This window comes from Meles meles, chromosome 18, assembly GCF_922984935.1.
Source record: "Meles meles chromosome 18, mMelMel3.1 paternal haplotype, whole genome shotgun sequence".
NCBI lineage: Eukaryota > Metazoa > Chordata > Mammalia > Carnivora > Mustelidae > Meles > Meles meles.
The window spans coordinates 22,578,203-22,595,790 of NC_060083.1; the positions used below are offsets into that span (position 1 = coordinate 22,578,203).

At 57.6% G+C, this 17,588-nt stretch overlaps 1 protein-coding gene across 20 annotated transcripts in view; it reads right to left on the reverse strand.

Moving 5' to 3' along the window:
- MYO18A (myosin XVIIIA) overlaps positions 1 to 17,588 on the reverse strand; it is a 94,667-nt gene that overhangs the window by 45,609 nt on the left and 31,470 nt on the right. For 8 of the 20 annotated variants that reach the window (XM_045984514.1, XM_045984513.1, XM_045984515.1 and 5 more), the window contains exons 3-8: positions 8,758 to 8,817; positions 5,693 to 6,355; positions 3,768 to 3,845; positions 2,437 to 2,472; positions 370 to 457; positions 56 to 162 (exon numbers count right to left, since the gene is read on the reverse strand). In XM_045984514.1, coding sequence (XP_045840470.1) covers positions 56 to 162; positions 370 to 457; positions 2,437 to 2,472; positions 3,768 to 3,845; positions 5,693 to 6,355; positions 8,758 to 8,817 — 1,032 coding nt within the window. The other 12 variants (XM_045984525.1, XM_045984527.1, XM_045984524.1 and 9 more) reach the window with 7 other exon arrangements.

Consider the following 17,588-nt stretch of genomic DNA (forward strand, 5'->3'; position numbering starts at 1 on the left):
CCAGTGGACAGGCCCGTCCTGCCCAGACCCCTTCCTGTGCCCTCCACCCGCAAACCTTCTCCACATCATCCTCATCGACATCCAAGATGGCGCCGTCATGGTCCAGCTTCACGCGCACCTTCCCTTCCGGCAAGCTGAGCTCCTCAGATTTGAGCTGACTGCCTGCAGAGCGGGGACAGACAGTCAGACACAAGCCTGGGGACCTCTGCCACCCTCTCTGGGCCCTCTGTGGTCTTGCCTCCTCCCCACCCTATCATGGGGCTCTCTTCACTCATCACCCAGGCCTCACCAGACCCAGAAGGCACACCTGGCCCTGAAAACTGAGAGGCCCACCCGGGCGTTCTGTTCCCTGCGCAGCTCCAGACTCACCCAGCGAGAAGCCATCCTTATGGACCAGCCACACCTTCTCTGTCTCATACCAGGCCTCCTCAGCGGCAATCTGCTCTTCTGTCTTCACCTATGGGGGTACAGGGGATAAAAAGTCAGTCCTTGTTCTGGAAAAGAGTCAGGAGAGCAGACATGTGAAGGGAAGTGCTTCTGGAGGAGCCTCTGGGTAAGGGGAAGAGTTGGGGGGCAGAAACAGAACAGGGGACATCGGAGGTGTCAGAGGAAGAAGGTGGGGAAGCCAGGGGATGGGGGGTGGTCCTGAGGAGCCCTGAGGATGAGGATGAGGATGAGTCAGGGACCACGCCAGCCTTGAGAGTCTGGAAGGACGGGGACACTCCGAACTCGAGCCCGAAGACAACAGACCACAAAAAAGCAAACCAGATGCCACCTTCAGCTACCCTCTTCCCCACCTCCCTGTGGAGCCTGTAGGGTTGGCGTCCTGAGCCCGCACACCGCCCCCTGGGCAACCGCCCACTGCTACTGTGACCTCTCATGCCCAGCTTCTGCCTTCAGCCCACCAAAAGGCCCTCCTTCACCAATCTGGGAAAGGGTGCTTGCTTCCTCAAGCCCCGAGGAGAGAAGTGTCCACTATACTGCAACGCGAGCTGCGGGTCCTGAATCCTAGCCTCGGCCTGGCCTTCCCTCCAGAAGACGCGCCCCTGGAGGCACATGCCAGCCTTTCCACTCCTGCCTCGTGCCTCCTCATAAGGACAGGCGAAGGCCATGCAAGGGCATGAAATAGCACAGCCCCATATGTGGGGGGAGGAGGCTGGGAAGGACACGTGAAAGCCTTGTGTGCCACGCGGATGGGCAGTGGAGCAGCTGTGAGCCACAGTCAGTCTCTGAGAGGAGACGTGAGACTGAGGCGCAGACACTGCTTTGTGTCACTGAGCTCCTGGGTGAGGGATCGGGAAGGACAAGGAAACATAATAAGTCTTTTCTTTGTCACATTTCTTGGAGCTGAAAGAAAAAGAGGTCAGGTTCTACTTCCAGGTTGGGTCCTGGCTTCACGTAACCCCCTCTCCCTTGCTGATGGCCCTTCTGTGTTCAAGAGAGAGCAGCCTGGACCAAACGTGGCCTCCGGCTCTGGGAATCTTGGCCAATGAAACCACCCTTCTAACAGGACTGCTATGGGGCCAGCAACATTTTAAATTGTTAAATGAAGACATTTTAAAAAAAGAAAGGAGGGGCGCCTGGGTGGCTCAGTGGGTTAAGTCGCTGCCTTCAGCTCAGGTCATGATCTCGGGGTCCTGGGATCGAGTCCCGCATCGGGCTCTCTGCTCAGCAGGGAGCCTGCTTCCCTCTCTCTCTCTCTCTGCCTGCCTCTCTGTCTACTTGTGATCTCTCTCTGTCAAATAAATAAATAAAATCTTTAAAAAAAAAAAAGAAAGGAAAAGCTAATTCATTATTATTTGAAGAAATGTGACTTTGTAAAAAAATAACAATGTTTTATTCATTTTTTTTTCAAATCACACGATATAGGTGAAAACCTTTGTCTCAAATGGACACGTTTTATGGATCAGGTGTTTGGAACCCGACAAACTAGGGGGGAGGTCATAGGGTCGGGCGGGGCCTAGAATTAATCCTTTAGAATGAATTCAAAACTACGTTTCCCAGACTGGCCAGCAGGTGGAGCCAGAGCATGCCACATCCTCACCGGGACTGCGGGTAGGAGGTGGGAGGGGCTCAGCCTCTTCGCTTTCTCTAGCCAGAAGTAAGCAGAATTGAAACTCCTAGAAACCAACACTCTTGTCAGGCTCTTGGGCTCCAGTGGTTAAAAACCATGTGCCACAAGGCCAGACTCGAGTGGTGACATCCCGTCTAGACGCTCACCAGGGACCTGACATAGAACTGCCCCATCTCAAATTTCGGGCATCGCCTCCTCCAAGGATACCCACCCCCAGACACCGGGTGGAAGCCAGAAGAGGAAAGAGGCCTTACACTCCAGCACGAGGCCCGAGCACAGACGCCAGCCCAGGTACGGGCCAGGGGTGGCGGGTGGTCGCTGGAGGAAGCGGAGGGCTCCTGAGCGGGGCAGGAGCACCCTACCTGGCTGTGGGCAGGAGAGGCGGCCTCAGGGTCCAGCTGACAGCAGCAAGGAAAGAAGAGAGAGAGAGAGAGAGAAAGAGGGGTGAAGACAAGCAGACCATTGGCATGTCCCCTTCAGCAAGCACTCTGGATCACGTGGGTGGGTTCTCTCTGGCTGCGCAGGGTGCAGGGTGGACGTTGGAAGAGCTCAGGGGCCAGGATGGGAAGCTGGCCTGGGCAGGTGAACTGTGCCCAGTCCAGGAGGGGCCAGACCCGGAAGGAGAGGCCCAGCCTGGCATACCTGTTATCATCAGAGGTCTCGGAGAAGACGTTCTGCTAAGTCACTCACTGTGGCCTGGGCAGGAGTATGTCACTCTGCCTCAGGCCACAGTCTCCCCTGGGTGGGATGTCCAGTGCACCCTGAACTAGGCTCTTTTATGAGCTTGTCAGGCCAGACTACCTCCCCACACCTAGGGCCTGGGCCCCTTGGGTGGCTCTGGCCTTATCTCCAGATCAGCCAATGCCCTGGAGATAAGTGGTCCCCTGGAGCCAGCAGACCCCAGAACAGGGCTGTCCCGTCCTCCAAACACACAAAAAGGTGCCACACCCAGTACCAAGGCTGTCCTTCCAGGCTGCCACCCCTGCGCAGAATGCCATAGAACAAGTCTCAGAACAAGACCACTAGCAGCCCCAAGTCTAGGACCCCTTCCTCAATCCCCCATTGTACCCCTGTCCCACTCGCAGGCAGGCACACCGTCCCATGGCAAACAGAGGCACCGTGCCACCGGGGCCACCTGCCCATGAACCAAGAGACTGTGGGCAGACCCTGGGGCCGGACTTCACCTGTCTCTGTCTGTTTACTTAAAGACCTTTCTGAAGAGGAAGTGAAGTCAGCCAGGCCTTGGGCCTTGCCTATAAGGAATGAGCAAGGAGTTAACAGGCCCCAACTGGGCCTGGAGAGCCAGTGCATCAAAAGAGGGGAGCATGAGCTCCCTGCCTCACCAGCCACCAGGCCCTGGCACCAAGCCACGGCCTCCAGGGCAAGAAAATGGGGCCAGAGGAAGAGGCTGGATCCTCAGCCAAGAGGGATCCCCTTGGCTGTCCCCTTCCACGGGAGCAGGGCTCTGGGTCCCCTTGAGGAACAGGCCTCACCACCCAGACTCTCTAGAGAGCCCTTCTCTTATTTCTTCAGGTGAGAAGGCCATGTGAGGGCCCCCAGGCTGCCATGGAGCCATCCTTCCATAGTCAGATGCTCCCCCCGGCACCACCCCCCGACACCCACAGTCTGGCTGCCAGCCTCGGCACAGAGGAGCACCAGGGCCTGGGGAACCATACACGAGAGGTGCCATTACAGAAGCTGTGAAGATCCTCTCAAGGCGCTGCTGGGCCTCCTCTGCGGGGGTCAGCTGGACCTCAGGGGCAGCTCCGGCCTAGGGGTTAAACCACCATTAGTCCTGGCCTGGGGTGGGGGGGCAGTGGGGCACAGCATGCCAAGCTTGTAGCCTAGGAAGCCGCTGGGGCCCAGTGGGCAAGTGGGGTAGGGTCAGGGGGGCAAGCCAGGCAACAACTTGAGTTAGACTGTCGGATGAGAAAAAAAAGAACGGGTGCCTGGAAAGTCTGGGGTTCTTCCTTCTCACAGTCCTAACAACTTCAGCACCAGGATGGCCCTATTCCCCCATACACCCTCTGGCCCCTTCCCCTGGCCCAGGTGGCAGGTGGGTGAACTCCAGGTCAGGGCCCACCTCAGCCCCCAATTCCACCCTAGTGAGAGAGACAGGGAGCCAGAGGGAGGGCGGCCAGGCCCGGGAACAGGCACATGACGCTCTCTGGCTACTTATAAGTTCTACTCAGGGGCTGACAATTTCCCTCATGGCCTGCCCACCAGGCCAAAATGCTCCTGCCAACTCTGGGGTGCCAGGAGGTGACTTCCCTGATTCCAAGAAGGCCAGCAGGGCTGGGAAGGCTGTTGCCTGCTCTTCTCTAAGTTCTGTGAAACCCAGGAAGAATGGAGTAGAGAACAAGGCAGGTTCTAGGAGGAATCCCAGGAGGAAGCAGTCAGGAAGGGCCTCTAGGCTGTGCCCTACCCCCCACACCCCCCACCCTGCCCTTCCTGCCAGAAGAGCATGAAACAGCCTGGGAGAAACAGTGGCGAAACTTGACTCCTCCCCTGCCAAACCTCATGAGGCCTCAAAGGGCTCTACAAAATAGGGAAGTTTGGAGAGAACTGTCCCTGACCAAAGGACCAGCCATGTAGGCATCACCCACCAAGGTCCTCCCTTCTGCCTCTCAGCCTCCTGTCCCACTGAGAGGGTACTTTGTGGACAAATGGGGCCTCAGATCCAAAGGGGGCCCATATTTGCCACCCAGGCATAGGGCTCAGGAGTCCTGCTGCCAGAGGGAAATGCGGGCCAGGCTTGAAGAAGGTAATGATGGCAATGATGGTATTAAAACCACCACTAAGAGCATCGCTAGAATGCCACCATCTGTGGGCACCCACCAGGCCAGGGACTGGGCTCAGAGCAGTGTACCGTTCCTCATCTTCACAGCAACCCTTCCGAGCTGGGGTTATCCCTTGCTTGCAATTCCAAAATCCAAAAGCTCCCTCTCACCCCCACAAAATATTTTTTTCTTCTTCACTATTTTGCTGGCAAAACCTGTTTGTAGTCTAGCCCCCTGTTGTGTGAACAGTCATAGATTTTTCCTGTGAAAATATTTGTGCAGGTTACATGTTGCTGCTCATTATGCAGGACTTTCTAAAATACAAAAATCACTAACTTCCCAAACACGTCTGGCTCCCGGGGCTTCAGAGAAGGGACTGGAGACCTGTCCCGTCCCTCCTTGGCAGATGAAGGTTGAGTGATGGGACCCTGCTGAGCTCCCACACAGGGTGAGCAGCTGGGGAGGTGAACACAGGTCACGCGACTCCAGAAATTCTCTTCCTACCCTAGTGCTGATCTGCTAAGACTTTGAACCTCTGCTTGGGATCCAGAGCCCCTAGCCAACACCATGCAGCCTGGGAACAGGCCCTGATCCCACGCAAGAGGGTCAAGGAATAGCGGCATGCTGGTTAGCAGGGCCCAACCCAGAGCAGAGGCCGCCGTGGGCTCTGGCACGTGGCTGAGGAAAGCCATGCAGCCCCTCCACGGGCATCTAGCCGGGCCCAGCGTCTCAGCCGCGCGGGCGTGTTGATGAGGCGTGGGAAAGCTGGCTGTGAGGGTGCCTGGCCCTCCCACAAGGGTGGTCGGGCGCATGGGAGGTTAGTGACACACTGGGGTACCTCCTGTTGCACGTCAGGGGCCGGTGACTTGGAGGGCGGCAATCCAGGGAGGTTCGACTTCGGGCCGGTGGAGACTGGGACCGCCAGCTCTCCTGGTGGGACTGGGGATCTCTGCTTCTCTGGGATTTCGGTTTTGGCTGGGGAGTCTGGCTCCTGGCTGGAGGGCTTGTCCCCTTTCCCTGGAGACTGCCTGCCACGTGGCTTGTGGTCCTTGCCCTTGCCCCGAGACATCAGGCTCCGTAGGCCCACGGAGAGCTCGTCCTTGGCTGCCTCCTTCTTTGTGTCAGGCTTAGGTGGGGCAGGGGGAGGCGGAGGAGGCGGGGGAGGTGGTGGCTTGGGACCGGGTGCCGCCTTTTCTCCCCTCTTGCCTCGAGCTGGGTGCTCCGGGGATCGGGCCCCCCTACTTGAAGTCTCCTTGGCTCTCCCAGGCTCCTCGCCAGGCAGCACCTTGCTCACCGCCTTCCTAACCGCATTTGCCACTCTCTTCCGGGACAGGCCCTGGGCCTCCTCGCTTGGGCCCTCTGCGGAGGCAGCCCCTGGACCATTCATGGCGAGTGCGGGTGCAGGGCTCTTGGCTCTCTGGGAAGTCTCTGAGGGTACAGGGCTGGTGGAAGGCTGAGGACTCCTAGATGGGCCACTGCTGTCCTTGGAGCTGCCCTCTGGCTGGTCACACAAATACAGGCAGACGTTAGCATTAGCCTTTGCGTTCCTGCCCACCCCGTGCAGAGGAGGGGAGAGGTACGACCTCAGGTCTTGTCCTGGAATAGACCCTCCGTCCATCCAGAGCTCCAAGAAGCTCTCACCAGGAAGCCCTCAGTCCGTCTTCCAAATGGTACACCTGCACCAATGGGTTTGGCTTCTCTCTCACCCAAAGCACAAGCAGGGACGGCTGTCACCTGCTGTCCGCCCCCGAGCCTCAGCACAGGGCCATGAGATGCCAGCAGAGTGCCCGGAGGCCCCTGCTCTGTCCCAGACTCACTGGTCTACGTCAGGGCAGCAAACAAGCCCCAGCCCAGGTGAGCCCAAACACAGCAGAGAGAGCATGGAGAGGCCAGACCACCAATTCCCGCTATCAATCCTAGGTCTCGTTCTGGGGCTTCCTGCCTCTGGTCCCTGGTCTATCACCGTGCTTTCGGGGCAGTCAGACCCCAAACCTACCCATCCCAGCAAAAACAGCCCTCAGGGGGCAATTCCTGGCCCCAGGATGGGCTGAGCTCCTCCTGCTCCTCTGGTTCGTGGCCGTTGTCTACGGCTCACCAGCACTTGCAGGGGCTGCGGAGACCAGTGCGGGCCCGAGAAGCTTCCACCCCAGCCTGCTTTCTGCAGTTTTCCTCCTGCAAACATCCCCAGGCCTACAGGCCTCCCAGCTCCCAGAGTACGTGTACAGAATGACAGGATGAAGAGGAGGCAGCTGGGGCCCATGGAGGGTCACACTGAAGTGGCCATAGATCACCCGCCCTAGAGCTGGGGCCCTGACTCAGCCAGCCTCCCAGCCTCTGGGCACCCGACGGGCGTACGCTGGCACACACTGCCCGATGCACCCACCCTTCCCCCAACACTGTTGGCAAGCGTCTACAGTCTTGAGGGACAGCCACTGGGGAAAGCCAGGCTGGCTAATAGCAGGGCAGCGTTTCCTGCAAAGCCAGCCCCATTGCCTGGGTGAGCAAGGTCAATCCCCGGGGGGCTCCTTGCTGGTCAGGCAGAGCCCTGCCACTCAGGGGCCATGCTTGAGTCCCTGTTCCCCAAAAGAACGACCTTGGTTTTAGGGTGCCCCTGGGCTCTGGGCCCTGCAAGTCTGGCTACCATCTCTGCTGGGACGCAGGAAGACGCTCAGGGCGGGCAGCCCTCTGGCTGCCACAGGGAGAGGTTGCCCCACATCCTGAGCAGAGCTGAGCCAAGTCACCTCAGCCGCTGGTGGCCCTGTTGCAGGGGTCGGGAGAGGAGGGCTGGAAGGTGCCTCTCCCTCAACCTCTTGGACCAGGAGTACACTGCGGCATGCCAGTGTGGAGCTGGCTCCTGGCCCCAGTTGCCGGCTCCTGCCCCCTCCTCCTCCCTCTTCTGGCTTTCCTCCCATCCCCCCCAGCTGAAGATGGCAGTGACGATGATGGTAACCGCTGGCACTGTGCAGGGTGTACCCTGTGCCGGGAAGTCCTGAGGGCACTTCATGTGTGACTTTTCATAAATGACCTGAATACTGCAAGGCCCCTCCGGCACACATATCTCAAACACTTCTCCTTTGAAATCACAAGCTCGCCCTGCAGGGTTAACTACAGATCAGTTGGAAGCCACAAGGTTTGGCTGATCCAACCTCCATCCAAGGAAGCGGGGCAGCTGGGACAGGCACCATTGGGGGTGACGAAGCACGGAGCTGCTTTGTGACCCGGCTCTGGCCCAGAGCCCCCCGCACTCCCACCCCCCCGTGCCCGCTACAGTCCTCTCCTAACTCCACATCTTTAGACCTGGCTATTCTGGAACCATCTCTCCCCTCTCTTGCCTGAAATGAGCCCAGCTTTCCTCAGGGTCTCTATCTCAAGGCCAAATGACCTGGGGGAGAACCGGGGGTCCCCGGGCAGCTGAAGCCTGCCTCTGGGTCACCCGCACGAAGCAGCTGACAGGGTCTCGGGACGAGAGAGAACAGCTGCAGTGAAATCCCTCCCCGGGCTGGTCTTGTGCCGCCCAGAGCGGGACGAAGAGTCCCAACAGCTGAGCTCTCATTTGGTGCTCCCCGATCTCAGAGTTTGCACACCTAGGCCTCTCCGGCAAGCCCCCAAGGGTTCAGGAAGCAAGAACTAAAGGTAAAAACGAAAGAGAGGGGGTCGGAGGAGGTCTCCAAAGCCCCTTGGGGTTCCCATGTCCTCCATGCACCCCAAGTTGGCATCACATGCTGCACTTTCTGCCGTGTCAGCGGCATTCCCTCTGGCCACCCCAGACAGGAAGGGGCACCCCGCCGGGCCTGCCTGCTCCCGGGAGCTGCCTCGTGGAGGAGGCCAGGGCAGGCAGGCACACCCACCCGGGGACACGCACATGGGAGGTGGGGGTGGGGGTGGGCTCAGAGACGCACTTACAGCCCCTTCCTCCTTGCCAGGAGGGCCAGGCTTCGGCAGAGTTTTGTCCTCCTCTTTAACCTGGGGGAGCAGACAAAGAAGTCACTCACAGGGCAGGGCGGGGAAGCTGAGCATCAAAAGCACAGGAGGCGAACCTCCAAGGAGACCCCCCTCCCTAGGAGGCAGAGGTCCCGTGTGTTCAGGAGTACTGGGGTGAAGGACAGGAGTGACTGAGAGCCTGCACCGGAGTCCAAACTGTCCAGTGACAACTTCAAGAGTGAGTAGTCTCCACGGTTGTGGGGAGCGGGGGAACCCTGGCCTCAGTCCCCAGTCACGTGTCCCACTTGGGCTGTTTAAAGAAAGTCCCATCATGGCCTTGGTTATGGGGTGGACAGAAAGATCCAGATAACTCAACTCATACTACACGACAAGAGTCATTCTTGGCTCAGACGAGGAGTGGTCTGAGCAAGAGTCCCCTGACCTAGTGACTAAGGAGGAGGGAATGACCCCAGTGTGGGGGCCCTGCTGGGAGGAGACTGCTCCCAAGCTGGCTCCAACTTGCTTTGAGGTCCCTGTGATACTCCCCAGCCCGGAGCCCGAACGCCTTCCCAGCCAGACAGCTCCAGACAGACAGAGCTCCGTCTGGGGGCAGGACAGGAGGCATAGGCAAAGATTCAGGAGGCATTTTGCCAACCCCAGACCCACAAAACTGTCAACTATGCAGCCAAGGGAGGGAACCCCGAGGTTAGGGGCACAGTGTAGAGGAAGGAAAGATGTCCTCCGGCTGCTCCGGCCAGGAGGGCTGTGCTCAGCCTATGCGCTAGCTGACCTATGTCAGAGGGAAGGAGCCGAGTTGGGGAAACGGCAGCCACTATGATGTATCTGGAAAAAGAAGAGACACGGTTGGTACTCTGATGGTCCCTTCAGTACTGAGATTGGCTCGGGACAGACCTTAGAGGGGCCAGGCCTCAGTCTGAATGAGCCCTCTGCCCGCCCTGCACTAGCATCTCTCCCTCCAAAAGCTCAGACCGTCCTAGTGGATTTCGTTTCTCTTCTTTCCCCAGTCACTTGGGACGATGGGAAAAAGGCAGGTCTGGGAGCAGTGCTGGCCATCTTCAACATGCCTTTCTTTCCCGGAATGGAGAGGGTGGGTTGGGGGTGAGTGTCCTGGCAGGAGTCCTTGATTCCTAATGGAAAAGATCCTTGGAAACTCGTCCAGAATCACGTTAATTATCCATCTGGTGGTGGTGGGGCAGGGGAGACTCTCCATTTGTCACCAGGGTCCTTGGCTACATTTGAGCTCTGATTAGCAGTGCCTAGGGCACTGACCAGCAGGATGGCCGCGTAAGTTTTAAAGCCGTGTCTTGTCTATAAAGCTATTTTCAACTGGCCGAAGCTTCAAAGTTAGTTCACACTGTTAGGGCCACAGGGAAAATGGCAATTATTCCTTGGAGTGGGGTCTACTGCCTTAGATTGGAGCAGATAAAGGGAAGGGAGGGGCTGGAGCGGGAGAAGGAATGAGGAGGGGTGGCAGAGTCCAGGTCTGCGGCTGCTGCCCCCCACCAATGTCCATCACTCACACCCCCCAAGTCCCCCCCACGCCCCCAGGGATCACACCATGCATTAGCTGCTGAGCACACAGGTCAGAGGAACATCAAGTTTCACAAACCACGCAGACTTGCTCATGACTGCACACAGTGCTGTTAGCTCAGGCTCAGGGATGGCCCAGATTCCAAGTCCACTCCGCTTCCCTCACCAGCTCCAATTCTGTCCTCCCTCTGGGGATGCGAGCTGGGGACCCCAAGCGTCCCGCTCAAGTGGAGGAGCGCTGGGGGCAACACTGGCCGCCCCCCGAAATGTCTGGGACACCAGGCAGGGCTCTGAGCTCAGCTCTGGATTTAGCCTGAGGCTGACTCACTGGCCCCCCTGGCCCCCCCCAACCAAGAGCTCTGTCTGTCATAGGTCATTGCCCAGCTGGGGACTGTGTACCACACAAAGGCATGCCCAGGGCTGCCGCCTGAATCACCCTCTGGAACCCAGGCAGCCAGCTGGCCTGGCTCCGGACTCTTGGCTCCTATCCTTCTTATCCACCACAGTCCCCAGACGCGGGGAGACACAGTTCCAGAGGCCTTTGAGCCGAGGCCGTTCCCAGCAGCCCCTCCACAGCAAAACACGTTCCCGGGGTGGGCCAGATCAGCAGTGGGGAGGGAAGGGTGTGGAGGGGTTAACTTAGATGGGCACCAGTGGGACAAAAGGCAGCTCAGCCTACCAGAGGTGGAGCTCAGAGGAAGAACATGACTCAGCGCAGAAGCCCATCCAGAGAGAAGAGTGAGTTATCGCGCCCCGCCCCGGTCATTCTCCCCAGGCCCCCCCCCCCCCCCCCCCCCCGTACACACACATGCGCTAGGCCATATCTGGCTCCCAGAGCTCTATTGCCCACAAGCCAGACTCCTGCCTGCACATGCCAAGCACATAGGAAAAGCACAAGGATTCTGAGACCCAACTTTCCTTTTGCTCCCAGAAGGCGAACCTTGATGAAAAGGCCATGGCGCCGAAGGAAGCCGCGCCCAGAGTCAGAGCAGACACGGGGGTGGGCAGGGTCGCTCAGGGAATCGGAGTCTTCCTAAAGGCCACGACCTGCCAGGACAAACACCTTGGGCAACAGGGAACGGGAGGGAGGAAGTGGGGGAGGGGGGACAGATGGCAAAACCCAGACGTCAGAGAAGCAGCAGGGAATAAAACACTGGAGGAAAGAGACGGTGAGGTGGGGTACAGACCATGGAACTTCCTGCCCTTGGAAGCTGTGTGTCCTTGAATAAGCCAGCTCACCTCTCTGGGCCTGTCTGTAGAATTAGGGGATGGACTAGGGTAGATAATGGCTAAAGTCCTTTCCAGGTCTGCACCCCAGGGGTCTGGTAGGGAGAGGCACTCTAGCCCTCCATTGCAAGAACCCAAGGTACATGCCCATGAAGGTATTAGCAAAGCTTCTCCAGGACTCTTCACCTTCTTTGCCTTCTACCTGCCATACATCACTACCCTCCAGGGGCAGGAGGTCTGGAGAACGGTAAAGCCGCCCCATTGATGGGTGAGAAATTAGAATGGATGCTCTTGGGAAGCAACAGGCAGAATCTGCCTCCTCCCAGGGAGAGGTTTCGTCCAAAGAATCCGTTCAGTTCAGTGGAGTTTAAGAACAGGTTCATTCTGATTACTGCTTACTGATGAATGACTGGTGAAAAATCAGAGAATTATTTTTAACGTGCTTTATTGACTTGTCTATTTTCTTATCATACACGAGATCATACACTCTGTTCATACACGAGACTTTGTTTAATTATTTAACTCATCTGGTCTTTGATCTCCTATGCGTGCAGGCAGGAGCCCCTGCGTCCCAGGCGGTGAGGACACCAGCCCGTTCACAACCGGGCCTGACCCTCTGTCCCAGTTCTTCCTGCGGAATTCCACTCTCAATGCAAATGTGGGGTTCTCCCCGGAGGAAATTCTTTCTCTGGCTTTTGTGAGGAATCACCTGGTTCTTTCTCCTCTCTTCATTATCACTGGCTTTTAAAGATTTCAAAGATTTGCTTAGGACGCAGAATAACCTACCACACACACCAGCACGGCAGAGGTGAGGAACTTAGCCCCAAAGATGGTGGCAACATCTCCACCGCGGTCACCGTGGTCACTTCCAGAGCTGGGCACGAATGGCTCTGTGCAGCAAGGGGGCCCGGGTCTCTCCTTCCTGACCTGCTCCCTCTAGGGATTTCAGCCGTTTCTGACAACCTCCTTCATGACCGAGTATGGAACATCTATAAGGTGGTGGGCCCTGTAAAAGTACTTAACACAGACTTTGAACTGTAAGGCTTACAGCAGCCTCACGACACAGGATTTATTGTTCTTCTCATTTTACTCACGAGGAAAAAGACTTGGAATGAGAAGAGGCCCCAAAGCTATTAAGTGGTAGAGCTGGGATTTGAACCCAAGTCACTCTGACTGCAGAGCTCCCTTAGAGGCCCACCTCTTCTGCGGGGCCAGGCCGGGTCAGAGGGGCTGAGTTGACCTTAGGAGCCAACTCTGGTTAACGTACTGCGTCACTGTCAGCATTCAGGAGGTCTCCAGAGGTCTGGGTCCAGCTGAGGCATGGAGTGACAGTGAGGCATTTGCTAGGGTTCAATGTGCCTGGATAAGTTTCTAGACTTGCAAAGGGAGACCCCACCACGATCCTACCCCTTGGAGGCTCCGACCCCCTCTCCGACCATCTTCTCAGGTACTTTTAGCCTTGTCTCCCTTTTTTTAACAAAAGATTTATTTATGTTAGAGAGATAGATAGAGCGTTGGGGGAGGGGTGGGGGGAGAGAGAAACAAGCAGACTCTGTGCTGAGTGGGGAGCTTAATGTGGGTCTCGAACTCATGACTCTGAGATTGGGACCTGAGCTGAGAAACCAAGAGTCAGACACTTAAGCAACTGCGCCACTCAGGCGCCCGTCTGGCCTCTTCTCTTGAGGGAAGGGAAGAGAGACCAGTGCTCACTGAACACCTGCAATGAGCCAGGCACAGCGGCGGGCCCTTCACAACGCCTCCTTACTTCATCCTCTCAAAACCCCACTTTCTAGAGGGTAAAGGCCTCACTGAGGGCCCCAGAGCTAGTCAGCAGCCACACGGGGATTCAGGGCATGAGCTGTCTGTGTGTCCACAGTGTTTCCTGGACTGTGGTTTCCTCATGGGCAGGGCACGATGTTACCCATCATCCTGGGGGCACTTAATAAATACACGTTTGCCGCATGACAGTGTGGCAACGGGGGTTCTTCGGCAAACGTCTCATTCCCATCTGGTCTCTTCCCTCAACTGTAAACTGAGGACAGTAACATTTGCCAATCCTGATTCCCAGGGATGAGGGGAACACAAGGGAGGGACACTCTCTAAACTTAGCAACAATAACTAGTACACTCGATGCCACGGGGCGGGAGGGGAGGGCGGGGGACACTCTGAAATTGCTGAGTAGCTCTTTGGGAAGGAACAGGAGCCATAAAATGCATCACCCTTTGGTTCTAGCCATCCCATCTTCAGGAATGTCTAAGCAATGAGCTGATTTAAAGCAAGGCAGAGAAAGAAAAAACCCACAAACCCACAGAGAGACTTTTTAAGATGCACTCTATGTAGGAACCCCAACCTGGAAACCACCCAGATCCTAGCATTAGGGAAGGGATAGGTGAGCTATGGTACTTGGACCCATGCATTGTTATGTCACCATTTAAACTAATGAATGTGTGACCACCGTCACTGTAGGGAAAACTCCACCTAAGATAATATCAATCAAAGAAACTAGGACCGAAATAGTGTGCAAACAGTGATCATCGTCATCTTGTAAATTGTGTAAATTAGACACAACAGAGACATTTGGTATTTATTTTGTTATGTATTTGTTACTTACTGCTTATTTCTATTGTAAAGAGGGCTAAATAGTCCATAAAAAAGAAAAAGCAGAGGAGATAATAGCTGAGAGCATTTGTTCTCCAAGAGGAGACATCCAAGAAATGTGCTCGGGGACCCATCGATGCTCAGCCTGGGAAGGCTTCCAACACTCAGGGGGCTGGACCAGGCTGCATTTTAACCTCTGCAGGGATGAGCAAGCAGCAGCCGCCCTTACCTTCCCATTCTCTGTGTCCCTCACAAGAGGGAATGGGGGCACAAATGCCCCTAGGAGAAGCTTTCCACCCACCAGGCTCCCCACGAGCATGGAATTCCCAGGCTGGGGAAAAATGCATCGAGGTTCCAGTGTCCCTGCAGATATCCGTACACCGGGAGATCCCAAGGGAAGTGGGAAGAGAAAGAGGAGATCCTGCTGTCTGTGACCTAGAACTTGGCCCCTCTTCCCCTCTTCCCTCTACCAACTCTGGAGCACATTTAGAGGAGAAAGAGACATGGAGCCCTTCTCCCTCTCCCTTCCCGTTCTGAGCAGCAGAAAGTAGCTCCCTGGAGACCCTTTCCCTGCCAGCCCCACCCGAGCACCTACTTATCTAGGGATGGGAGCGGCGGATGAAGGCAGAGGGAAGAAAGAACCATAGTAACAGCTAACCTCTGCTGAGCTTGTCCTAAGTGTCAGGCATCGTGCTGTGTCCTCTGCACGCATGATCTCATCCAATCCCCACAACAGTCCTCTGAAGGACATACTAATATGATTCCCACTTTACAAATGTTCAAAAGGGATCAGAAATGGCCTGACCGAGGCCGCAGAGCAGCAAGTGGCAGATCAGAACTCACACGCAAGCCTGTCCTCCAGCAAGAACCTCCTGGGCTCACTGGAAGGGGTGGAAGCAGGCCCTGCCCCCGCCTCCCTCGGTCCACCTGCACTGCCGAACTTCCATGATGTCATCGGCCAGAATAACAGCTCGGAGAGAAAGAAAGCAAGGGCTTCCAGAGATGACCTGCTCTTCCACCACGACCCGAATAGGCTTTGCACAGAGCTCTGTCTGCAGGGAGTGACCTGAAGGCCATGCTGCCAGCCAGAGGAGGACGGGGACGAGAGCTTGGCAGGGCTGCCCTGGCCCCTTCGGTCCAGCCTCCAGGGAGAGCCCTCCCCCAGCGCGGGGCGGAAGAGAAAGCAGCCGAGAGCCCGCCTTCACCGCGGGCCAGGCTGGCCCGGAGGAAGCAGGTGCACTGGAATGGCTTCCTGCTGCCACTGCACTTGCACACAGGCCCGGGTTCCTCCTCCAACGGCTGGACCTGCTGGAGGCCTCCCTCCCTCCCCTGGGGACCCTCACTGCCTGTCTGCCAGGCCCTTTGCCATCTGCCTCACCATCACCATGCACGCCCCTCAATCTTCGACCTAGTGCTGGTGGCCCCAGGGTCCCCGATGGAGTGGGGTGGGGAGAAGGCCCGACCAGGAAGCACCCAACTTGCGGGGTGAGGCATCTCCCTGGCCCCACCCCCAGCTACACCCCACACACCTCAGCACTGGCGCCAGTTCTGTGGCTGGGACGGGCACGGGGAGAGACGAATGCTCGTCTTAGGCACGTCTCAGGCTCTCCGTAGACCTCCGCGCTGGGCCAGCCCACATGCTGCCAACTGCTGACACAACCGAAAACCTGACCCTCAGTGGCTGGGAGGGGGTGGCGTGGGGGGAAACGGAACCACGGGGAGGCAGCTATGTCTCTCTCCTCACTTGCTTTTTTAAGGAACTTACTCCTCTGGAGTAATCTCGGCAGAAAAGGAGATCTACAGACAGGGCATCCCCGAGATGCCATCTGTGCCCCTTCCAAGTGTCGGAGCCACAGAAATGCAGGAGGCTACGCTGAGTCCCCCCTGACAACCCGAGGGACCACCCCTCTCTACCACCTTTCTCTTGTCTACTGGGAGGATGAAGGGTGGAGGGCCACACTGGCAGGAACACAAAGCAGGAAGAAGACTTCCCAAGGTCCGGGAGGTACTGGGGTCCCAGGCCCCAGGAGAAAATAGCACCCCCAAGGAATGTAGACCTCAAGCGCTAATGGTCTGTGGGGAAGGCGTGTCACAGCCCCTGGGCAAGCTAATGCGGTCCCAGGACTCTGAGGTTTAGAAAATGGTGCCCCCCCCGCCCCAACTCTCAAAGTCATGAGTCAGGGCCAGGAGGGCCTTGCCTCGGAGGTGGTGGGAGGCTGCCTGAGCTGGAAGATTCCCTCCCTACAGAGAAGCTCAGGGAGGGGCCCCAAGTCATTAACCCCCCCCCCCAACTTCCTTCAGCCACATCTGGGGAAATAACAGAAAGGCCCCTCCTTTTGGAAATGAGGAACCTGGGACATTTCTGGGGTTGGGGGGGGGGGGGGTCAGAGGGACACTCACCCGCATGGCCTGGCCTGGAGCAACCAGGAGCAAGGAGTCTCCTCTCTGATGCTGCTCCGTTAGCCGCTCAAAATAGCACTGGCCGCAGCCCCGCCCCTGTTCCCCTCCCTCCCCCAAGGCCCCTCCCCCCCAGCCCAGCTGCCCAACCCTGGCCGCAGCCTGTCCCAGAGAGCGAGTGGCCTCCAGGACTGCAGGGACCAGGTAGGCCAGGATGGAGAGGGTCACACAGCGTGTGTGGAAGGGGAAGAGGAGGCGCTGAGAGTGAGGGCACCGGTGGGGTGGTTGGGGGGGGGGTGGTAAGGCGGTGTTGGAGGGTTAGGGGCAAGGGACAAGGAGGGTGGGACTTTCCTCCTGACACACACCCGGGCTCCTGGACAGCTGAGCTGATATGGCCCCTAAAAATAGCAGAGGAATTTGAGACCTGCAGCCCCCGGCCCCACAGGCCAGGATTAAGACAAGCACATGCGCGTTCACACGCGCGCGTGCACACACACCCACACGCACACCATCATGCATGAACACTCAATCACAGCACAGCACTCTTGAGAACACACAAATCATAAGCTCACCCCAGCCATCTAATTACTGCGGCAGAGGCCAAGAAAGCCACTAACGTCACATCCAATCCAGCACATGGGGCCTGCTGCACGCTGTGCCCCATCAGCAGCCACGCAGCCATCCTGGAAAAGTCCGGCAGGAACAGAGACCCGCACGATCTGTGTGAGGCCCGCTGTGGCTGCTTCACCGGAAATACACTGGGGACATGCACGGAATCAACGGCCTTCTCCCCGCACATCCCCCTCACCCACCCCCCGCCCCCCCGCGGCCGGAGACTGCGCAGGCACAGGGGAGGGTGTGCTGGGTGGGTCTTGGCCCTGCAGAGGAAATCGTGGGTGTCTGGCCAATGAGCAAGGGCTGCCGGTGAAAAGCCAGCGCTCCTTATCAAGGGAAAGCCTGGCCCTGCTCTCTGGGTAGGACCACTGGATGCCCAGACCAGGGCTGGGGCCAACCCCCACCCCCTGCCCCAGGCTCACAAG